At 51.2% G+C, this 19,367-nt stretch overlaps 1 protein-coding gene across 1 annotated transcript; it reads right to left on the minus strand.

Moving 5' to 3' along the window:
- Positions 1-7,354: 7,354 nt before the first annotated feature.
- Positions 7,355-15,240, minus strand: LOC144720995 (cyclin-dependent kinase 5 activator 1-like). Its single transcript, XM_078598254.1, has 2 exons — positions 14,431-15,240; positions 7,355-8,596 (listed from the first exon to the last, which is right to left on the minus strand). The coding sequence occupies exons 1-2, from the start codon at positions 14,731-14,733 to the stop codon at positions 7,973-7,975; spliced, it is 927 nt and encodes a 308-aa protein (XP_078454380.1). The 5' UTR covers positions 14,734-15,240; the 3' UTR covers positions 7,355-7,972.
- Positions 15,241-19,367: the final 4,127 nt, after the last annotated feature.

A 19,367-nucleotide genomic window follows, 5' to 3' on the forward strand; every position in this document is an offset into this window, starting at 1 on the left:
TCCACGATCACCACCCGCGCAATGAAGAAGCCACGATCGCTCCGTTGGTTCGAACAGTGTCCTTCGTCTAAGCCGTTGAGATCATGTGGATATACATTTTGCTGGTTACATTGAATTGTTTGGGGAGCGGTGGCGCAGTGGTTGGCGCACTGTGCTATGAATCCTTCCATTTATTGGCCCCTAAACGACCTGACGAGCGTGAAGTATGGTCAAACAACTTTGGTGGGGAGGCTTTCACCCAGCAGCAGATTGACAAAACGGTTGTAAAATGTCATTGTTATTAATTAAATAATCGTACATCTTTAATATTTTACAGTTGGGATAATTACACTCGCACAGAGAGACCTATTGCCGGCGTCGTGAATGGGTCAACTAAGTCGTTGACGAAGTGTTAACGTGGCAGCGCACAGCGCCCAATCGAAACTTCCAGAATAAATTCCTGGTCAGGTGCAGGCGTACGGGGCCGATCATGCACATCGACACCGGTAGCCAGCACGTGACATGTCCATTGCGTCAACGCTGTTTGGTTATTTGACTCTGGTCACACGTTAACGATGGAACTCGTTAATTCCCCCCGACTTACGTCGCCCCAGCTTTTTTTTCGCATGTACAGACGTTTGAGAAAACACCACTAATCTGTCAATCGATTAATCGTTTTACATCTCCACCCTGTATCGCTCTCGCCGACTCGCTCCATTTCGTTGTTTTTGTTGTTGTTTACGCGTCGTAACCCCCAGGCGCTCGGTAACCGTCGCATTATAAACCAAAACCAACAGCCACCATTCGCCACTAAGTTACGGTGACGTCACAACAGCGCCTGTGCCAGGCCAGGTGCACCTTGAGGCCACGTGAAGTGTCGAAGGCTCGCTAACAGGTCACGGGACAGACCCACGTGCCATGGGTCGGCTAACTGAGATGACTGGTAGATGCACCAGCTATACCCCCTACTGTGCCAACTTGCAGCATTTTAGCTGCCCGGTGCTCCGCTCATTGTTGTGAGCGTCGCTCCTCTTGCCGTCAGTTGTTGTTGGAGGGCGACTGCCTCCAACTGCCCAGTGACGTCCTTCACGAGCCTCCTCCATCATAAGCAGGCACACACACGAACACACACACGCGCGCGCGAATCACCCATACACAAGTGGAGCAAGGTCAGACGGATTTGTCGCGGTGGGACAACAGCGTCGCGAACAACCCTGGGTTGTTGTTGTTGTCGTTGTTGTTACCAACACGCGGAAGAGCTGACCAATCGCAGCCCCCCGCCCTGGAGGCTCATCGCGTCGCGTTGGCACCGAGCAACACAGAAACGCGACCTTCCAAGGTCGTCGCTCTTTCGTGTTGTGCTCCCGTCCACGTGCGATGGACATAGCACGAGGCATCGGGGTGGGGGGGGGTGTTGATTTCCACCCCTTGCTAAAGGCTCAGTCACCCCCTCTTCGTCTAATACGGGATGGGCACGACAAAACGTGAGGTTCGGTGCAATGAAGAGACGGGCGTCGCAGTCTTGTCTCCTGTCAGTCGCGTGAGCAAAGCAATTGCAGTCCTGCGCCTCTGCCTTTTGTGACCATTTACGGAGACGAGAGCAATTGCCCAAAGAACGATCGACAACTCGGATAGAATCATCGTCACCAGTCCTGTTTGTGGCGGTACGCCTGTCTCTACCGTTTGTTTGACTTTGACTCTGCCGTGCCTCCCTCCCCTGAGTTTGTGTATCCCCCCCCACCACCCCCCTTAAACGGGGTCACGCTACGGGACTGGCCGGCACAAGGCAAGCGCGTGGCGGCGAGCTGTGCGTGGACACAGCCTCGTGTTCACGACCCCCCATCGAGCGGCTCCGCTCAACAGATGGCGCGCGGGATTAGCAGCGACGCCGCCTCTCGCGACCCTGGAGCCCGCGGGGCCGACCGCACTCGGCTCCGACTGTCACGAGGGGAGCCACCGCGCCGGGATCAACGCGTGGGGTTGGTTCTCGACGACGCGGCCCACCGCACCTCCACGCTCGACGCGAACGCGCGTGGCGCCGTGTTCCTGCTCGCCCGCCACTCGACACGTTCGCCAACGAGGTCCGATGCAACCCGGTTTACATTGACGGTGGCAATCGCGTTATTGCGGCCGCCCTGTTTCACATTGATGCGTTTGAGATTTGACACCGTTCACCGAATTAGAAATTACGCGCAAAATGCTCAGTTGGGATTATACACAGCAACAATCACTCCGCCCCCCCCACCTCCCACCTTGCCCGATCATACTTGGCACACTAATACCAGTTTTGCAGGCCAGGTGGTGAGACACCTCTGTTCCCACAGGGCCAGCTGCCCCAGGGGGTGCCACTTCAAATGTTTGAGATGGGCTGCCCCAGCATCGAGGGCACGATACATCAAAGTAAATGATTCTCACGATCATTAAGATCGTCGTGTTGTGTTTTTTATCGCATGCGCGTGTATGTTAATTATTATTTACACGCACTAATAAATAAAGTGATGGTCAGTATGCTGCTGCTGATTGACACGACTGCGCGATCGAGACGTGACCGCATGTATAAACGCACAAGCTAAGTACCGTGTTAAATAATAAAGTGACGAGATGCTGATGATGTCTGTTATCGCTACAAACATTAGTCGATTTAACAGGATAACGTTGGGAGCAGTGGCCATTCTTCAGAGTGATTGGGTGGCCTTGAGAGTATTTAATGACGAACGTAGTGAGTGTTCTATTCATTTGTTTTTCTGAGCCCCACTGCCAAAACGAGTTCCTTTGTTTAACATTTCCAAATGTTGTTTTTTGTTGTTGTAATAACTACGTTTGCTATTTTTTTAATCCCTTTCCTTCCTAACAAAAGTCGGACGTAATATTCGAATTCATTCTTATTATCGACAAAACGGGCGTGGTTTGAGCATAGCTGCTGAAACGTGTTCACGTTCTCAAAACAGCTATCGATTTCTTGGCGGTGCAATTCTCTCTATTCCGCATCGTGTTGTGTTGCTTCAACTTTGAACCGTTAAGTCTACACCGTACCGGTTGCCACTCTGCTGACCCACATATCCTGGCAGCTCAGTTTGAGTGGTGGCGCAGCGGTTGTGGCCCCTCACTGCACAAAGAACTCGCCCAACCCGATTTCGATTCCAGGCCACGGCTAACCATCGTCAGTGACGAGTGATATCTGAACCGGTGCCTAGCTCCAACCCACATTTCACGAACACTCACCAACCCAGCATGGTCAAACAGGCCCCCGTGACTGGCACACAACGTGGGCAGCAGAGATATCTTCGCCCAGCAGTGGATTAACACAGGAGGGGCGGGGTGTAAATAAAAGAGTGTCTTGTCCATCGACGATTCATCACCCGGACACCAAAGTGACCTCCAGCAAACAGCTCAACAACCACCACCACCAACAACAACAAATTAGATACAACAACACAGGCGCCTTCTCATCAGAGCAGGCAGTTGTCGACGGGATGTGTCGTCCATCCATACAATCGAGTAAGTCGCCCTTGGATCAAGTCCTTCGTCCGAAGTATTCGCCGCTTCACATCGAGATTCGTACATATTTCAGGTTCCCCCCCCCGCCCTCTCTCATGTGTATCTTGAGCGCGGAGAGGAAGCGATGGGATCGGCTCGCCTGCCAGATGGATTGTTCCATCGCAGGGCCGTGAGAGATGGCGACCGAGTGCTTGGAGAGGGCCGTCGTCCGGCAGTGGATTGATCGTGACAGATGACGATAGAGTCGTTAATAGGCTCGCAGCCACGTGTGGGCCATCATCGGGCATTGGTTGAGTTGATGGAAATTAGGTCGATGGGGGGCTGGGGGGGTACGGCGGCGGGGGGGGGGGTGGAGGAGGTTGAGGGGAGGGGCTGGGGGGAGCACACATTTTCTTTCCCTCTCCCCCACGTCCTCCACCCCCCACCCCCCTCCAGACATACACCCCCAGACCCCACTTCCCTCCCGTGAGAATGATAGGAAGTGAATTTACAAAGTGACTTGACCGAGTTTCCTTTGCTGCCGTTTCACGATCCTCAAACTCGCAATGCTGCGTTTCATTTCCCTCGGCGTTCGTCCTTTGGGGTTCCGCATCTCGCGAAATCATAACTTGTCGGCGCTCCCGTACCCTCTAGCCAGCCGAAGCCTTGCTGACGTCAAGTTATTTCAGTCGTTCGCACTCGCGCAGCCAACGCGCACTGCGTGAGATACCCGGGCTCGAGGGAGTCGGTGCATGGGCATTTGATCCGCAGAGGGGACATCAGCTGGACAGTTATTGTCGCATTGTTCTGTATGACCTCACCGAGGGGCAGCCGTGGGGTCAGAGTGGGCGGGACAGTGTGGAGAGGGAGGGGGTGTGTCATTGTATAATGCGTGACCGTGTGTATTGTATGTATGGGGCTGTGTGTGTGCGTGTGAGACTGTGTGTATTGTGTACGGGACTGTGTCCGCGTGTGTGTGCGTGTGTATGGGGCTGTGTGCGCGCGTGTGTGTGTGACCGTGTGTATTGTGTGTATGGGGCTGTGTGTGTGTGACCGTGTGTATTGTGTGTATGGGGCTGTGTGTGTGTGACCGTGTATATTGTGTGTATGGGGCTGTGTGTGTGTGACCGTGTATATTGTGTGTATGGGGCTGTGTGTGTGTGCGTGTGTATTGTGTGTATGGGGCTGTGTGTGTGTGACCGTGTATATTGTGTGTATGGGGCTGTGTGTGTGTGACCGTGTATATTGTGTGTATGGGGCTGTGTGTGTGTGACCGTGTATATTGTGTGTATGGGGCTGTGTGTGTGTGACCGTGTATATTGTGTGTATGGGGCTGTGTGTGTGTGCGTGTGTATTGTGTGTATGGGGCTGTGTGTGTGTGACCGTGTATATTGTGTGTATGGGGCTGTGAGTGTGTGACCGTGTATATTGTGTGTATGGGGCTGTGAGTGTGTGACCGTGTGTATTGTGTGTATGGGGCTGTGTGTGTGTGCGTGTGTATTGTGTGTATGGGGCTGTGTGTGTGTGACCGTGTATATTGTGTGTATGGGGCTGTGTGTGTGTGCGTGTATATTGTGTGTATGGGGCTGTGAGTGTGTGACCGTGTGTATTGTGTGTATGGGGCTGTGTGTGTGTGCGTGTGTATTGTGTGTATGGGGCTGTGTGTGTGTGCGTGTATATTGTGTGTATGGGGCTGTGAGTGTGTGACCGTGTGTATTGTGTGTATGGGGCTGTGTGTGTGTGCGTGTGTATTGTGTGTATGGGGCTGTGTGTGTGTGCGTGTATATTGTGTGTATGGGGCTGTGAGTGTGTGACCGTGTATATTGTGTGTATGGGGCTGTGTGTGTGTGCGTGTATATTGTGTATATGGGGCTGTGTGTGTGTGACCGTGTGTATTGTGTGTATGGGGCTGTGTGTGTGTGACCGTGTATATTGTGTGTATGGGGCTGTGTGTGTGTGACCGTGTATATTGTGTGTATGGGGCTGTGTGTGTGTGCGTGTATATTGTGTGTATGGGGCTGTGAGTGTGTGACCGTGTATATTGTGTGTATGGGGCTGTGTGTGTGTGCGTGTATATTGTGTATATGGGGCTGTGTGTGTGTGACCGTGTATATTGTGTGTATGGGGCTGTGTGTGTGTGACCGTGTGTATTGTGTGTATGGGGCTGTGTGTGTGTGACCGTGTATATTGTGTGTATGGGGCTGTGTGTGTGTGACCGTGTATATTGTGTGTATGGGGCTGTGTGTGTGTGACCGTGTGTATTGTGTGTATGGGGCTGTGTGTGTGCGTGTGTATTGTGTGTATGGGGCTGTGTGTGTGTGACCGTGTATATTGTGTGTATGGGGCTGTGTGTGTGTGACCGTGTATATTGTGTGTATGGGGCTGTGTGTGTGCGTGTGTATTGTGTGTATGGGGCTGTGTGTGTGTGACCGTGTATATTGTGTGTATGGGGCTGTGTGTGTGTGCGTGTGTATTGTGTGTATGGTGCTGTGTGTGTGTGCGTGTATATTGTGTGTATGGGGCTGTGTGTGTGTGACCGTGTATATTGTGTGTATGGGGCTGTGTGTGTGTGCGTGTATATTGTGTGTATGGGGCTGTGTGTGTGTGCGTGTGTATTGTGTGTATGGGGCTGTGTGTGTGTGCGTGTGTATTGTGTGTATGGTGCTGTGTGTGTGTGCGTGTGTATTGTGTGTATGGGGCTGTGTGTGTGTGACCGTGTATATTGTGTGTATGGGGCTGTGTGTGTGTGCGTGTGTATTGTGTGTATGGTGCTGTGTGTGTGTGCGTGTATATTGTGTGTATGGGGCTGTGTGTGTGTGACCGTGTATATTGTGTGTATGGGGCTGTGTGTGTGTGCGTGTATATTGTGTGTATGGGGCTGTGTGTGTGTGCGTGTGTATTGTGTGTATGGGGCTGTGTGTGTGTGCGTGTATATTGTGTGTATGGGGCTGTGTGTGTGTGCGTGTGTATTGTGTGTATGGGGCTGTGTGTGTGTGCGTGTGTATTGTGTGTATGGGGCTGTGTGTGTGTGCGTGTATATTGTGTGTATGGGGCTGTGTGTGTGTGCGTGTGTATTGTGTGTATGGGGCTGTGTGTGTGTGACCGTGTATATTGTGTGTATGGGGCTGTGTGTGTGTGCGTGTATATTGTGTGTATGGGGCTGTGTGTGTGTGCGTGTGTATTGTGTGTATGGGGCTGTGTGTGTGTGCGTGTGTATTGTGTGTATGGGGCTGTGTGTGTGTGACCGTGTATATTGTGTGTATGGGGCTGTGTGTGTGTGCGTGTGTATTGTGTGTATGGGGCTGTGTGTGTGTGACCGTGTATATTGTGTGTATGGGGCTGTGTGTGTGTGCGTGTATATTGTGTGTATGGTGCTGTGTGTGTGTGCGTGTGTATTGTGTGTATGGGGCTGTGTGTGTGTGACCGTGTATATTGTGTGTATGGGGCTGTGTGTGTGTGACTGTGTATATTGTGTGTATGGGGCTGTGTGTGTGTGCGTGTGTATTGTGTGTATGGGGCTGTGTGTGTGTGACCGTGTATATTGTGTGTATGGGGCTGTGTGTGTGTGCGTGTATATTGTGTGTATGGGGCTGTGTGTGTGTGCGTGTGTATTGTGTGTATGGGGCTGTGTGTGTGTGCGTGTGTATTGTGTGTATGGGGCTGTGTGTGTGTGACCGTGTATATTGTGTGTATGGGGCTGTGTGTGTGTGCGTGTGTATTGTGTGTATGGGGCTGTGTGTGTGTGACCGTGTATATTGTGTGTATGGGGCTGTGTGTGTGTGACCGTGTATATTGTGTGTATGGGGCTGTGTGTGTGTGACCGTGTATATTGTGTGTATGGGGCTGTGTGTGTGTGCGTGTGTATTGTGTGTATGGGGCTGTGTGTGTGTGCGTGTGTATTGTGTGTATGGGGCTGTGTGTGTGTGAGTGGAACAGTGTTTATGTCTTTGGGGCTTTGACTACTGTTTGTGTGTTTATGAGTAAGGGTCTGTATTGAGCAGTGTGTACGTATATTGAGAGATGATGTGCGTGTGCACGTAAAGGACTGTACGTATGGAAATTATGAGTGTGCGGTGGGGGGGTGAGTGTGTGGCGGGGTGTATATATGGTAAAATGTGTGTGTGTTGAACAATGTATGTGGCTGTATGTGTGTTTGTTTCAGCAGTGTGTGTGGACGTGTTTGTAACGGTGTGTTAATGAATATGGTACACCTGTGTATGTATGTGTATGCATATTTACAATAGAAACGGGACTGTGAGCGTGGGGCTCTGCGAGTGAGTGACATCTACAGCACGGCGACTCATAGCTCCTTCAATCCCATCTCCTATCGGGACGCGACCTCCTAAATCCACTCACTTTCCTCGACTCGCATCACCACTTAAGCGACAATCTACGCCCGTAACGCACCTCAACCCCCTCCCCCCCGAATCAAGTATGAATCTCTTGTATCCATCATCGCCGTATTTTTCATCTTCTTCTTCAAATCCTCGCACACAGTAGGACACAGCGAGCGCGGCTACCGGTCGAGCGTGAACGTCCACCGAGGCTGCAGGTCGCGAGCTCCCTCCTCCTTGAGCTCGGCGAACACCTGCGTGAAGTAGTGCGGGTCGGCGTTGATGCGCAGCATGTGCGCGCTCATGAGGTCGATGATGCGCAGGCATCGCTCCCAGAAGGCGTCCCGGCTGCTCTCCACGAGGAACGGCTTGAGCGGGTACGAGATCTCGTTGCCCATGTAGGAGTAGGACAGGTAGAGGCAGGTGAGCAGCGCCGCTCGCAGCTCGTGCTCGCTGCCCGTGTGCGCGCTCACCGCCTCGCGGCACAGCAGGTAGACGAAGACCACGTTGACGGGCGTCACGAACGCCTGGTCCTGCCAGCCCTGCAGCAGCAGGGACCGGTCGACGGCGCGCAGCCACAGGCCCGGCTCCGACGGGGACAGGTGGCGCAGGCGGGAGCAGCGGCGGCACAGGAACTCGCCCAGGCACTTGAGCAGCTCCGAGGTGGAGGCCTGAACGACGACGCGGCGCGGTGGGCTCCGCAGCAGCGAGGTGCCCGACCCCGGCTTCTTGGACGATACCTGCTGCAGCTGTTGCTGCTGCTGGTACGAGGGAGGTGGGGCCGCCTTCCCGCCACCCGGTAACACCTGTGTGTGTGTGTGTGAGTGTGAGCGCGCGCACACACACGCACGCCACCACCACCACGACGACAAGCGGGTCAGAGAGAAGTACGAAGTGCAGGGGACAGATGTGCAGTCACGACGTGCTTGGGGGTGTTATTGACCCTGCAGGCGAGAAGTTTTCAATGCAACCTCTCCTCCTTCCAACCCTGCCAAATTCCCCCCCCCCCCCCCCACTTTGTATACCGGCACCTGTGCCCCTGGGGCAGTTGGCACCGTCTGCCCAGACAATCGCTGCCCCGGTGGGCAGAGTTTGGCGAGCGGTGGAACGGCGGCGCGATGAATCCCGCGCAATTATATTCAACTCCCGAACGTGGCCAACACGAGTGGCGCGTAAGCATCTGAACAGATCCCGGCCCACCTTCGTCACAAACACGGACTGACCAATGTGTTGGAGTATGGTTACACACCCCCCCTCCCCTCCCCCGCCGCTCCACCGCGCCATGACCTGCACGGCGTGGGGATGCCTTCATCCAGCAGTAGAATCACAATACACCGCGAATGTTGCTGGAGATGGAATTGCCTAGAGGTGGCGTGAGATGAAGCAGAGGGAGTAGTCGTGAAGATCACGTGACTCCCCCCCCGCCGCCGCCGCCCCCGTAATTTGGCTGATGAATAAAGATTCGACGAATCATCACGATTCAGGCTCGCGATTCAATTGAAGAACCGATTGAACCATTTGTGTTGCGGCGAATGTAGCGGCCTCTGGCGGCTGCAGGGGGCCAAACTAATCATTTTAATCTTGATTTGAAGCTTTCGTGACTGCATGAATCCATACTCTTTGGTACTTTCGGTAAAGCCACGTAGGTAGAAAAATAAAAAAATCATATTTCACGACGTTTTGATCGCAACGCAATCATTTTAACCTACACCGTCTACTACTCGAAACCCCTCGATTCGTCCACACGCGCGATTCGATTGATGTGTTGCGAATCTCGAACAAAGAGAGATATTTTGCGCGGTCGGTGCTTCGTGGTAACGTGAGGTTCTGTGTCTGTGTGGCTTCAAGGAACGGGCGATCGGATTCGACTCGAACACGAGTCGACTTGGATTCGCGTCAAAGTGGTGGAGAGGCGTTCTGCCTCCCCTTTCACAGCCCCTTGTTGGCTCGTGGGGGAAATTCCACATTCCTCTGACGGAGTGAGTCCATGTATTGACGAGAGCTGGTGAAAAATTGCGTATTGGCTCAATTGGGCTTAACCGAAATAAACTGACTGACGTCCTACAAATTAGTCCTCGTTTTGTTTATCGACCTTAGCAGGGAGGGGGTGATATGCGGAGTCGATTTGAAACTTGGGATTTGAACGAGGGTGGGAAACCCACCAATTGCAATGATAACGGTGGCGGTCATTTATGCGTGCGTCTGAATGATTGTGGTAACTGAGCGATGATGTGAGTGAAACCAGTCAACATGCGCACCATGATGTTTGGGGTTCTAAAGTCGCTATTTTGGTCCTCGGATGTTTTCTACTTAACATTGATATTGTTCCAAATGTTAAGATTTCTAGCCCTTACAGCACGTTACGATGTACACCCAACGACTCATGTGTTGGATAATGGTATTGCAACGCAGACCAGCACCTACACATAATCCTCAGCCATGCTCAATCCACCGCTGGATGAAAGCCTCCCTAACGAATGCATCGTCGTTTCTCACGTTCGTGCCATGCCACGAATCCACGCCGTTCGTGATTGATTTAATCACATTAGGATAATGGAATATTCATATTATAATTGGGTTTGTTTCCGTTCCACACCACGAGACGTTCCCGGCGCATACACACAGCTCGAGTCAGCCTGCGTCCCTGGCATGGCACTGTCGATAGGCTGGTTTCACCATGCAGCACGACTTTTGTCCCTGGGTAGTCAGTGTTCTTTTCTAATTGCTGATGCCTCAGAAGTAGACAACATGGATATTATTCCCCACAAACTTTGCTTTTGTGACCAGGACTTTACGTGAAGGAATGACACAAATGCACACCACGTTTTCTCATTGAAAATAGGTCAATTTCAAAATGTCACTGTCCTGGTCACAAAAGCAAAGTTTGTAGAGAATAATAGCCATTTTCTGTACTTTTGAGGCATAAGCAATTAGAAAAGAACACTTCCTACTCATATTTTTTTTTATTACACAGTGTTCTGAGCGATAACGACCCGGTCGCATCGACATAACCACAGATCGAGTGTGCATTCGCAAGTTAAGCCCTGACAATCCGACGCGTCACGTGCATTTCGTATAATGAATACTCGTGAAAAAATACAACCCTTTACCAAGCCCCCGGCTGGTCGATGTCTCCCCCATAGTGGCGTTGGTCATTCAGGGTTGTTTGACCATACTTCACCACGCTGGTCAGTGCGGGGTTGGTGAACGGGCAAGGCTCCCAGAAGCACCGATTTCAGACTCGCCGCTGATGCTAAACCCGTGCTTGCGGGCAAAATCGAACTCGGGTCGCACTATTAATAGCGCAGTGCGGTAACCGTTGCACCTCCGCTCCACCACGACCACGCATTCCGTGCACTCGTGCGTACTGATACGAGTAACTGTACATATATGTACACGGATAAGACGATCTCGGCGCTATGCGCTATGCCGGTCAGCGCAATCTGCAGGGAATCTATCAGTCGATAGGAATTGTTCGCCCGTCTCGTGGTGGCAGTTAGCGCCCGTTGACTCGCGGTATTGATCGGGCGGAATTTTCCGCCACTCGTCGAGCCAGATTAAGGCACAATGGCGAGACGCAGTCGGGGGGCGGAGTGGTGGTGGGGGGGTGATGAGAATGGAGGGAGACACGGTATTGGGTAGGCTCGTGGTTCTGCATTGGATTCTCTCAGTGGTTCCATGTTTTGACAAAACAGTGGTTGTGTATTGGATGGGTCATTGGGCCTGTGTCGCGTCACACGAGAGATCTAGATTCATCCAACGGTTATGCATCGTGTGAATTAAGCATTCTGTTACTGATACATTTTTCTGTGTATGATGAATGCATTATTCTGCATTTTATGTATCAAGGCTCTCCATTGGATGAACCAGTTGTTCTGTATTGAATGGGTCGAGACTCTATAATGTAAGGGTCCTGTATTAGATCATCCAATGGTTCTACATTGGTTAGGTCGCTGTCGCTGGTATTGACCTAAGCTGTAACCCGAATTCCCTATCATCAACTATAATCGACAATTGTAAAATATTTTTTTAAATAAAAACTCTCCGCGACTGTGGTCATCCAGAACAGACCGTACAGCATATAACGACGCAATCTCCCGGTCCACAAATACGAAGGAGACGTCGCAGCGATTCACTCCGCTGCTCCTGACTCGGCTATGCAGCTCGACCACCTGAATGTGAAAATGTAGTTGTTGCTCTGCATCGACATCAGCCATACGAAAGAAGATCGACAATTTCCTACTAATCATTTTTTAAAACCACGAATCACCAAGCGTACACATCCACAGCAACGGCAGACAGAGCGAGCTTGAGCGATAGCAGGCGACGCGACTTTGCACCGCGTAAGATTGTGTCGTGACCGGCGGTGAGACTGAATCGCGCGTGATACGGCACGAATACACATCCTATAGCCTGGCTGCTGAATGTGCAGTCGGTATGAGGAGAGGGAGAGCGAGAGCAGTGACGCAGTGGGATAATCACCAAATCTGGCCACCTGAGTTCGATTCCCGGCCACGGCTTATATCAGAAGCGAGTAATATCTGAACCGAATCTGGCTCCAACCCACCACTTCTCTTCACCGACAACCCACACTGCCCAGCATGGTGAAGTATGTTCAAACGAACCCCACGACCGACGCAGCGTGGGGAGACCTTCACCCAACAAAGGATTGACAAAGGGTGGTATCGTGCATTATTAATGTTAACCGCGTATCGCTCGGAGCTCTCTTTAAAAGGGGGGGAAGGGGGTTGTTCAGGTGGTAAGTGGGGGGGGGCAATGCATTGGCTCGCATTTATTGGAATTGAAACTGTAAACTTATTTAAATTTAAATTCTAGATTTGAAGCTTTCGTGACTGCAAGGATTCATACTCTTAGTTTTTTCGGTAAAGTCACGTAGGTAAAAATTTAAATTCAAATTAATAAAAATAAAATAATAAAATTCACAATAATTATTTTATTTTTATTATTTTTTATTTCATTTTTTACTTACGTGACTTTACCGAAAAAACGAAGAGTATAATTTAAATTTTACCAGGTAAGGCCCACTGAGCTGTGTAGCTCTTTTTTCAGAAGCGACCTGGCCTCAAATCATAGCTGGACGAAGGGGCTCATCGTGTGGACATTTACAGCAACCAAAAACTCTAAAAGGCGTGATGTTGATTCGAAACGGGGAGGGAAAAACCGGAGAACCTGGAAAAAAATCCATCCGACCTCCCGTAGAACAGGCGAGGTAGTTAACATTTCGCCACCGCGGAGCCCAATATACATGCCGTGCGGGTAGAGCCCTAATCTGTGCTTAAATACTTAAATCCATGATCTGTCTCTAGTACAGATCTGCATCATACAGACGACGATCGTGACTGGGCAATGCAAATTCGAATTCTCTAGGACTAGAGAGCTGAGCGACTGGGGTGAATTCTGATGGTGTTCTAGAAGGGCTACAAACCCGAATGACTGGTGTAAATTGTGATGATGCTGTAGAAGGGCGAGAGAGCCGACATTGAGCACAGGTAATAAAGTCAAGCCTGTGCCTCTACTGCAACTAGAAACATGCACCCGAAAGTCCACATTTTAGATTTATAGGCCTCCCAAGAATTAGGACCTCGGAAATGTATTGATTTCTCTTAACCTGATCTGGACCTTTCTTAAATAGACTCAAGCTTAAAATAAATAAATACACATCGGTCTTGACAATGGTTTGCGAGTAAAACAATGACACATTCACGAATGGTGGTGCGAGGGGTGGTGATTGCGGTCGGGGTGGAGGTCGAGTGGTTTGATGGAACGTGGTTGTTGCGTGGTTCTTGCGGAGTATTGGATTTGTGGTTGAGGGGTTTGGCGGGGGGTATTGGATGATTTGTGGGGTGGTTTTGGGGTGGCTTGATTTGGGGGTGGGGAGCGGTGGGGCAATGGCGAGCCCGCTGCGCTACAAACCTATCGACCCGAGCTCGATTCCCACTCACGAACGATATCAGTAGTGGGTATTTGAACCGGTACTGTGCCTCCCCTAGGTCAACTCAGCCTCAAATTAGTACCTGATGCGGTGCGTAAAGATCGCTACGAGGGAGACAAAGGGGGGAGGGGATAAATGTGGCAAGTCGTGGTGCTGGCCACGCACCCCCTCGTGTGCTGTGCCAGGCTTCATAGGTGCTCGCGAACAGAACTTGCGCCAAAAAGTATGTTAGGACTGTCCTGGAGATCGTTGTCTTTTAGTGGTTTAGTGGTTGAGGATTCCAGGTGTTGGGTGGGTGGGTGGTAGCAGGTTGAGTGGTTGAGAATGTCAGTTGATGGGTGGGTGGGTGGGTGTTAGCAGCTTGAGTGGTTGAGGATGTCAGTTGTTGGGTGGGTGGGTGGGAGCAGGTTGAGTGGTTGAGGATGTCAGTTGTTGGGTGGGTGGGTGGTAGCAGCTTGAGTGGTTGAGGATGTCAGTTGGTGGGTGGGTGTTAGCAGCTTGAGTGGTTGAGGATGTCAGTTGTTGGGTGGGTGGGTGGGAGCAGGTTGAGTGGTTGAGGATGTCAGTTGATGGGTGGAAGCAGCCTGAGTGGTTAAGGATGTCAGTTGTTGGGTGGGTGGGTGGTAGCAGCTTGAGTGGCTGAGGGCTGTCCAGTTGTTTCGAGTAACCCATCTGCGTGCGTCTCACCGGTGCGGGAGGCTGGCAGTAGGCGCTGAGGTTGGCGCACGAGAGCGACTTGCGGAGGACGCCGCCGCAGTTCCCCTGCGCCAGGGCAGGGCTCGCCTTCTTCGCGCTCTTCTTGCGCGTGGAGGCGGCCACGAGGCGCTTCCACGTGAGCGCAGAGATGAGCATCGAGTGGCGCTTGAGGCCCTTCTCCTTGGCGTTCTTGCTGTTCTGCACCGCCGTGTAGCGCGCTAGCGACGCGGGGCCATCGTCCGCCACGGAGCGGACCTTGCGCGAGGACGGGGACAGGGACAGGACGGTGCCCATGGCTCCGGCCGGCTCACGTGGGCAGCAGAAGTGCTGCCCGGGCGTCGTCGGATGAAGAGTGGGGCGCAGCGCGGAGGCGAAACGAATTAATGAATAATATAAGTGATAATTTGTGCGATTGTTACCAAAAATAAAAGCATGGATTTGAATGAAATACAGTCCGCACGGACGCGCGCTCTGAATGCTGCGAACGACGAACTGTCAAGCGGGTGAGACGGGAGCGTGAAACGAATGTCTCGCGGAGAGCAGGGGTCTCGCAGCGCGATATGGGGTGAGTCTGAAAGGCATGGAGAGGGGGGTGGGGGTGTGGAGGGAGACGGACGGTACGAAGAGGCGACGTGGCGATACCGTTAAGAGCGAGGCAGAGACGTCGAGAGCGAGAGATCGGACCGCGCGAGACGGAGGTGGCGTGCGGCGTGCGCCGTGCGTGAGTGGCGCGCGCGGCGCGGCACCGCTCACAAGGGATGCGCGCCTTCCCACTCCCTCTCTCCGTGGCCCTCGCTCGCACTCTCTCCCCTCTCTGAGCCGTCTCCTCCGTCTCCCGCTGCAACTCTCGGCCCTTCCCCCCCACCCCCCCCCTTTTCGCCGGCAACGCGATTCTATTGGCGGATTCCCACGTCTCTTCCATCCCTCCCCAACCGGCACCGCCACGCTCCCTCATACCCGCCCACCCATCACGTGTCGCCCGTATTACAATTGATGCGGTTGTTTTCGCGACTTCCAGCGAAATTTTTTTTTGGGTAGAAATAGAACATTTATTTAATTATTTGTATTTCACGCTTTTCCTCTTTATATTTCTGCCTTCTCTTTTACGTAATCGACCGGGGCAATGTGTGACTCGGATACGTATATGGATGTTAGCTGGAGGTTGGATTGAATTTCTACACTGAAAGAAACGATGTACATTTTTTCAGAAAACGTATGATATTATTTAACCAAATAAATCCATTCATTTCATGTATCTGTAAGCATAAACACATATACACATGGGTATGTGTAGATAATGCATATGACCAATGGATATCGTGTATGCCCCTATGCATTTGTATGCATGCGTCCATACATACAAATGCATAGGGGCATACACAGATGGATAGGTGTGCAGATAATACGTGTGACCTCAAGAAGTAGTAGGCCATGCTTAGAGACCACAGCCGTGGATCACACATATGTTATCTACACATATTCATGCGTGTGCACGCACGCATGCACGAACGCGTACGCCGATAAGCACGTGGGCGCGTGTAGGCAGTGCGTATGACGCTCGTGCGACGCGGCGGTGTTGGCGGCGAGAGGGAGACGCGGGCGAAGTGGAAGGTCCCGGTGGCTGTTGTGTTGCGGCTCGCCCATTGAGGAGGCGAGGCACGTGCGCACAGATAAACAAGTACATAAATAAATAAACAACGGCCCTTTTCAACTTATGGAGATTATAGTGACCTCACCAGCGGTTCGCCTGGCAGAAGGATTCCCATTATTGTAATGCAATTTGGCGCATAGCGAGGGATGGGGGGGTTGAGGGTGGAACGTGCTTGGAATGTGCGGGCTACCAAAGAATGCGCTTTTAAAGAATGATGCTGATTAGCATGATGATGATGATGGTTGTGCTGCTGATGGTATAGTGGACGAGGAGAGTGTGAGTGCGTGGGTAAGTGAGTGTGAGTGAGATGGCCGACACCATTGTGAGTGGGAGAGTGGAGGCATTGCGTCGGTGAATGGGCGTGTGAGTGAGGCCAGTGAGTGAGGAGAGTGTGAGTGAGTGAGTCAGGACAGTGACTGAGCGACGAGAGAGCGATTAAGTGTGTGAGCGTGTGTCATTGGTTGAGTGAATGAGGCCAGTGTGTGTGCGGATCGGTGTGTGTGTGTGAGCGAGTGAGTGGAAGGGTGTGTGGGTGAATGAGTGTGTCGGTGATGTCACTGGTTGATGTCAGGAGCTGAATGAGCCAATTGTGCATCTGTCTGTCGTGGTCCAATTTTGAGATCGGGACACTTTGACTTCATGGCAAAGCAGGGATTAATACGTATGGATAATTACATAGAGACATGTGAACATAATGCGGTACAGTTGTGGTGAGCGCACTGCACTACGAATCCGGCGACCCGAGTTCAATTGCCAGCATCGGTAACAAATATCTGAATTGGTCCGAGGGCCTCTCCTAGGTGGTGTTCACCACCCACGACCTCGTGTGCCGTAGCAGCCTTCAAAGGTGCTCGCTAACATCACTTGCCTCAGCAATCTGTTAAAGGGTACATGGAGTGGGGGGGGGGGAGAGGAATCGTTGTATTTGTGTTAATCTTATAGTTTGACTTCCTGTGATGCAAGTTGATGTTAAATTTTTATTTAAAGCTTTCGTGACTGCAGGGATTCATATTCTTGGTTCTTTCGGTAAAGTCAAGAATAAGTTGATGTTAGTTACTGACCTGCCGTCCCGTCATGCAGTTGTGCAACCTCAAAATAATGCATAAACACATCTAAATCAGTTTTTTTCGCTGAGCCTGGCGACCCTGAGTTCGACTCTTGACCACAGCCTACATCATTGCGGAGTGATGTCTGATGTGATGTTCGACATCTTCACCAAGCCACAATGACAGACCAACGTGACGTATGAAGAAACAGCTCCCTTGTTGACCGAAACGGCACATGAATGCCTTCATCCAGCGGTGGAGTGATAAAAGGCCAATTATTATATTTAATAATGGTTTGAGCTGGCAATTCCACGTTGCTCAAATCAACTTTCTCCAGTTTTAATTTGTTTTCAAGCTCCCACCCACAGCGCGATCTCCAACTACAAGCCGGTCAATCTCTCTGCCCTCTCTCTCCACTCTGAATAAGGACCATTGCCAGACACGTCTATTTCAGAACAAATCTATGACCCGTTGTGGAGCACTGTTGGTAAATCATGCATAAACAGACCTCCGTTCTGCGTCTGAGCGTATACAATAATCATCTTCGTTTTAGTCATCGACCTATTATTATAATTGGCTTGCAGACAAAATCGCAGGGAAATTTTAATGACATCGGTGGCAAGTGAGGTTTATTTTCGATGTAACAAGTAGCCCGCGTGTCCTTGGGACGTCACAATCCGTCCTTCCCTCTCTCTCGCCAGCCAGGCAGCGAACAAAACTTTTTTTTCAAATGTAGTACATGTGCACTCCTACATGTAAACACACACACAGGAAAAATCATACAAATATTTTAAAGGTCACACACGGAAGTCTACTAGAGCGGCAAACTCATATCCTTTGGGTTGACAGCCAGCAGTGAGCGTTTGTGAAGAATATAAAGGACATCCTAGTGGAGAGATGTAAAGTGGTTAGCCGCTGGGCGATGTATGTTGAACTTCTTTCGCGCCGTACGTAGCCAACCGTACTATGAACCCGGCGACCCGAGTTCGATTCACGCTCACGGCCAACATCGGTGACGAATATCTGAGCCTATAGTGGACCTCCCCTATGTCGACTCAGCCTTAAATGAGTGCGACGTCTAAAAATCAGTACTGGCGAGACAAAACGCGACCGGGCGTTGTGCCGGCCACGCAACTCCCGCGTGTGTTGTGCTGGCCTTAATAGGTGCTCACTAACAGCAATTGCCGCAACGGCCTGTTAAAGGCTACGTGGAGGAGGTGGTGGTGGGGGGGATCTTTTGTCTTGTTTCGACTTCCTGACCGCAACGACAGGTCGCGGCGGGGTTCTCCACGAGACAGACGCCGACTTGTCGAACTCACGCCCCCTGCTGCCTCCGCCGAATCGCCCTCGCGCGCTGTTGCACGCGGGCAGGGAGGAGGAGCGGCAACTTCAAAGCGCGTGCGGGCCTCGTGAACAGAGACACTTCTCAATTAGCACAAGCGGCCAGTGTTCCTGCGGGGGCTGGGCACGCGGATGATTCAAAAGGGTGATTGTTTTTTAAATATCACTTCAAAGCATGCACGCAGAGATTTGGGAAACACACTGGAGTGTCCGTTGCAGCGCACCCACGGGACGGATGGGAAAATCGATTACCAGAGGTGATGCACAGATTCGTGCGGGTGATTTATCGGCATCAGCCATGACCAATGCACTGCTAGATGAAGGCCTCCCCTCGAAGCTGTTCCCTCTCGCATAGTCCTGTGCTGTAATACTCCAAACGAGCACGTTCACACGAACTCGGGCGCGTTAAAGATCCCTTGGCCGTCACTCCGGCGTCAATATTCGTGACAATAGGCCATGCAAACGATATTCGAGTGTTACTCTAACGTGGTGCCGCAAACACCAAACGAGACCGATAAAAAATTAACCCGTAAAAACAAAGTTTTTCACTATAAATCCTTTAGATGCGTGGCATCGGTTTTATTTTATTATTCATTTCTGTTTTTGAGTAAGTTTCATTTTTATCACATTGGTATTTTAAATTAAATATGCAAAAAAAATTTCCTAAAAAGTGGAAAATTTTTGAAAAAAAATTTCACGAAAATAAATTGTCACGGACAACGAGTCTGTGTGCAAAATGTCAGCTCGATTGGATCACAGGAAGTGTGTTAAAAAACGACCGAAAGATTTGCACGGTCGTAAGCGCGCACGCAAGTGAACTTAATATAAAGGATTTAAATTAAAAAAACAATAGACGACACGATGAAAGAAAATGCGGATGTGAATCACAA

The sequence above is a fragment of the Lampetra planeri genome, chromosome 10 (genome assembly GCF_965212315.1).
Source record: "Lampetra planeri chromosome 10, kcLamPlan1.2.h2, whole genome shotgun sequence".
NCBI lineage: Eukaryota > Metazoa > Chordata > Hyperoartia > Petromyzontiformes > Petromyzontidae > Lampetra > Lampetra planeri.

Excerpts from the sequence above, each read along its gene's own strand:
- LOC144720995 (XM_078598254.1), bottom strand. The coding sequence starts at position 14,733 with ATGGGCACCGTCCTGTCCCTGTCCCCGTCCTCGCGCAAGGTCCGCTCC. Across the intron at positions 8,597-14,430 it reads ACTGCCAGCCTCCCGCACCG|GTGTTACCGGGTGGCGGGAA; the intron begins GTGAGACGCACG and ends ACACACACACAG.